The sequence below is a fragment of the Phaethon lepturus genome, unplaced genomic scaffold (assembly GCF_000687285.1).
Source record: "Phaethon lepturus isolate BGI_N335 unplaced genomic scaffold, ASM68728v1 scaffold30271, whole genome shotgun sequence".
Lineage (NCBI taxonomy): Eukaryota > Metazoa > Chordata > Aves > Phaethontiformes > Phaethontidae > Phaethon > Phaethon lepturus.
Genome location: NW_010520351.1, coordinates 64901 through 69500, shown reverse-complemented (window position 1 = coordinate 69500; position 4600 = coordinate 64901). Strand labels below are relative to the sequence as shown.

Below are 4600 nucleotides of genomic sequence, written 5' to 3'. Positions count from 1 at the left end.
GCAGCCGCCTGCCCCAGGCCCTGCCGGCGCCCCGCTGGACCTACGGCCGCTCCCTCCCTTCCCCCGAGCAAGACAGAGCAAAGGAGCTGATGAGAGGTGTCCTACCTGCAGGGAGGCACTGGCCCTGGGTTCTCGTGGAGTTCAGGACCGTTCCCATCTCTTTTACTTTCGCCAGACACTAATGTTGGTTTTGATTTTTGCCTACTTGTTTTGTTTGCTGTTGTTAAGGGTGTTCTTTTAGTCCCTGCCCTCTCGCAGGGGTCTGTCCATTCACACAAATTGTGATTTTTCTGTCTGCAGGCACAGAATTTAGCTTAAATGCATAATCAAGATGTCTATCCTTGACTCAAAGCCCCTATACAAATCATGTGAAAAGTACATGCTGAAAATGTCCTAACTCTGCAGGATTTGCAGCCGAGGTAACTAAGCGTAGTAGCACAAGTTACGGACTTTCAATCAAAATGAATGCAAATATCACAAAGCACATAGACCTTCCCCATGCAAAGGTACACTGGTAATAAAGGTTTAGACAGAGCTAAGGTTGGTGGGGATAGACTCTCATATCTCCATGAAACACATTAATAAATGATCTTACTCTAAAATTACCTAACTGAACCCAGTTTGCTAGTGGTATTTTTAAAAACAAACTTCTCATTCCCCTCTTCTCTTTCAAGTTATGACCAGTTATTTACAGCCCAAGCTCTGCTTCAGTTAACTGTTTTGTCTAGAAATGTTAATTAGAGATCAGCAATCTCCACTGATGTCATTACCACAACAGATCTTAAGGAAGAGCCTAGAAACATGTTTCTTCTTTTTCAGAGGCACATGCAGCTTTCAGAATGACCTGCTCACACTGAGTTCATACTGACTCAAACATCCTTCATTCCTCTATATTAGCAATTCTAAATTACAGAAATGACATCAAAGAAACCATAAGGGTCTGACTTTTATCACCAAAATAAATTCTGATTTAATGTACTCTTCGCGACACTTAGGCACAATAGCATACATGATTAGAACATAGCAGAGCTAACAGTGTACCCATCGTGCCTTGTTAACTGAGGATGCCTGGTATACTCCCACTTAAAATTTGAACTTTGTAGCTTTTAAGGGTTTAATTTAGACCCTTGGGGCTACATATGCATTGAAGATTGGGCACATCACTTCCATTACTGTTAAAAGTGGCTGTACACAGAGTCATCAATGTTTAACACAGAAAATTAGCTTTTTCTGATTTAATTTCTGATTACATATCTTCTGTTTCAAAAAAAAAAAAACCAACCTAACCCATAGTTTAACTAGAATGTCCTGAAAATGGTGAATACTGGATTTTTGCTTTAATGGCATGACTCTGAAAGAAGCAGAGCAAGGCACGCCTAAGCACATGGGAATTTGACTGAAACCAGTAGGGCTACTTATACCCACCAGGATGAGGATGTGTTCAAATGTTTTTTTGGATTGGGACCAGAACCTGAAAGAATAAAACCCCAAGGCCTAATTTTCAGTGCAGACATGCACACAGATTTTAGGTGAGTTTGGTAAGAGAGACTGTTATTAGATTTGTTGGAAAGATCCCTATTTAAGGTGCACATTTTACACACCAGATGCCTGACTGAAGCTGAATATTTCGGGCCGGAAGGGAAATCAAACAAAACGGTTGGATCATTTCTGAGAAAGTATGTAATTTGATCTGGCATAACCCAACTTCTGAGCTTTTTAATTTTCAAACTTAAACTGTACCCCCTTATACTTCTTAGCAGCTCCATTTGTAAAATACAGAGATACCTCAGTCTCCTATTTGTGCTATGGGTATGCCATATGTGTGTTCATGTCATAGGTTGAAAGCATGAACTGTTTTAAAACGTAAATGTATTTTTAGCTATTAAATTCCAAGAGTAAACCTACTTTTTAGATTTATGTATACAAATCTGATCTCCAGAATTTTATTTTTTTATATATATATATGTATATATATTTTCACTGTCCCTTGTTAAGAAAGAGCCCAAACCATCTAACCATCTTCTTTACATAACATACATTCATTAAGCCTAAAAATGCCTGGTGTTGCCTGATGCAAATAATACAAACCAACCTATGAAATGTATTTTTTAATTAAAAGCCCATTTTGTGATCTGGCAATGTGAAATAAACGGCTATCAGACTGTTAAGTCTGACAATACTGAATTGGCACTTTATCTATGGCGCAGATTTCACACTTATCTGCATGCTTAAGTGCTGTGCTGGACAGAAACGAAATGACAGTCAGCCTCCCAAAACAAACCCAGAAGGGACTTGGATGAATGCTTGGTGTACCAGGGGGTTCGCTCTAATATTAGATGCTACATCGGAATAACGAAGAACTGTCCCATTTGCATTCAACAGAAATAGACAGTAATTCTGTGACAGTTATTTCACACACGTCAATATTCTGGTCTCTTAAAAAAACCCTGCAAAATCCAGCAAATGATGAGGAAAGCGAGCCGTACGCAGGTCAGCCTGGCACAAGGGGCTGCATAATTTGGCTAACTTTCAATAAGGAACTCTTTTTTTGCCACTGGATCTGCTCAAAATGGGTTCGTTACAAGCAGGGCTTGCTCCAATGAACTCAGGCCGCAGTGCAAACTTAAGTATGATGCCTTGAAAGGCAGGGGGTGATTTTTCAGTCACGGCAATGGTGCTTTTGGCTCAAATCAGAGGAGGAGGAGCAGACCCTCCGTCATTGCCACTGTCAGGCTCTGATGGTAACTGCACACGCTCGCCCAATACGCAAGCAACCGCCGTAGCGACAGTAAATGCTTCACCTTGCCATGCATGAGAAGGCGTATGGTAAGAGTGACATTGAGACCTCCTTCAGTCACTTTTGTGTCCTTCGTGTTCATCCTGGCCTTGATTCTTCAATACTTGAAAGCAGCTTCGTTTTTCTTTCTTTTTTCTTTTTCTCTATTCACTTAATCAACCTATGAAGACAGAGAGAGAAAAAAAGAAAAAGTACCATTGAGTGGCTGAAGCTACTCTGAACTGAGAATATGATGTTGTACAGACCAATTAGCATTCCTCCCTTTGATTTTCTGGACTACTGTTTAGTACTGAAAAGGCTCCTTTGATTAGTATCCCTCCCCAACCAACTCTTTAGCCCTTCACCAATTACAAGATAATCTCCCTTTTGAAACCTGAAAAATTCTCTTAACTTCCTGCATTTCAAAACCGAAAGTACAGAGCACAACAAAGTGAAATACGACGTTTTCTTCTGAACAGCACTTTCTCTCTGGTAACCTTTGCGGTATGTATATGCAATATATATATACATTTTTACATATGCCTGGTGCTGTTTTCATTTATCTCTCTGTTATTATCTCTTTATCTTTTTTTTTTTCAGAATAGATATTTTTGTTTTCTCTCCAGCTAGAGAGAAATTAATTCTGAGCCTAACACTGATCCCCACCAGCAACAGTGGATGACACATTATCAAAGACATCTGAGTAACTAAGAGCCACTTGCTGCTGTAAATCTGGGCACTGTCTGACTTTGTTTTTGTCTACCAGGCCCAGAGGTGGCTCAGTCCCTCAAAGGCCAAAGCTGAGATTCAGCCCCAAGTAGAAGGAAGATTTTTCTTAATTCCTAATGACAAATTGCAGATTTTCAGTCATTTACAAAGCCATAGATATCCTAAAATGCTAATAAAAGCTGCAAGGGCTGGCTTTGAAGGGATAAACAAGATGCACTATGAGTTTATTAATGCAAGGACATTTATCAGTACAAACAAAAATGGGGGAAGGAATATTACAAAGGGCAGGCAAATTCCACAGTAGAAAAGGCTCAGAGGCTTATTTGATTTTGTCCTTTTCAGGTCTATCTTATAGAACATAAAACCCTCAAAGAGACATCTCGCCTCTCAGTAACCACCTCTCATTAATGACAATCCTATTAGCTTCACATCTTGGAGCTTCCCAAAAATTTGTCTAGCTTGGGCATTGGCTAATGAGCACCCCTAGGGACAGCCATTCTGTGGCTCGGAGTGTACAGCAATGTCTCAACGCGGCAGCAGGCTATTGTCCCCTTGTGGTGACTGCTCAGGCATGGGACCAAACTACTGGAGGGACCTACGAGATCATTCCCCTAAAAATGCAGGAGGTAGTATCATGCTGACTGTTTCATCAACTGATTAAGCTCCATCTTAAGAGCCACTAAGTACTGACATACTAGATCAAAGTAGAGCCCATCCTAGCTGAGCACGCTATGTGTGAGAGCAGTCAACACCAATGCTTGAAGAAAGAGCACAAGAAACATGTATGGAATCATCCCTGATAGGCTTGCTGAGCTGCCAGCAATCAGCGACTCAGGAGAGACCGCATCCAGATCAGCATTTTCCATAGCCATTGGTGGACCACTCCTCCATGAACTCATCTAATCCCTTCCTGAATCCATACATCTGGTCTCCAGAAGTTCTGGTCTCACACAGGATGAGGAAAAGAGGAGGTGTAACGGGTACAAGTTACTCCTGGAGAGATAACCAACTGGTCACGAGAGGAAAAATCAGCCATTGGAATAATCTTTCCAGTGAAGTGGTGGGTTCCCCAACATTGGACACTTTTTAAGATTC

General features: G+C 41.0%; 1 protein-coding gene across 1 annotated transcript in view; it reads right to left on the bottom strand.

Moving 5' to 3' along the window:
- Positions 1-2941, bottom strand: part of LOC104628700 (poly(rC)-binding protein 3-like) — a 47731-nt gene extending 44790 nt beyond the window's left edge. The window contains exon 1 of the mRNA XM_010297366.1: positions 2802-2941. Coding sequence (XP_010295668.1) covers positions 2802-2879 — 78 coding nt within the window. The 5' untranslated portion in view covers positions 2880-2941. The remainder of the gene's footprint in view (positions 1-2801) is intronic.
- Positions 2942-4600: the final 1659 nt, after the last annotated feature.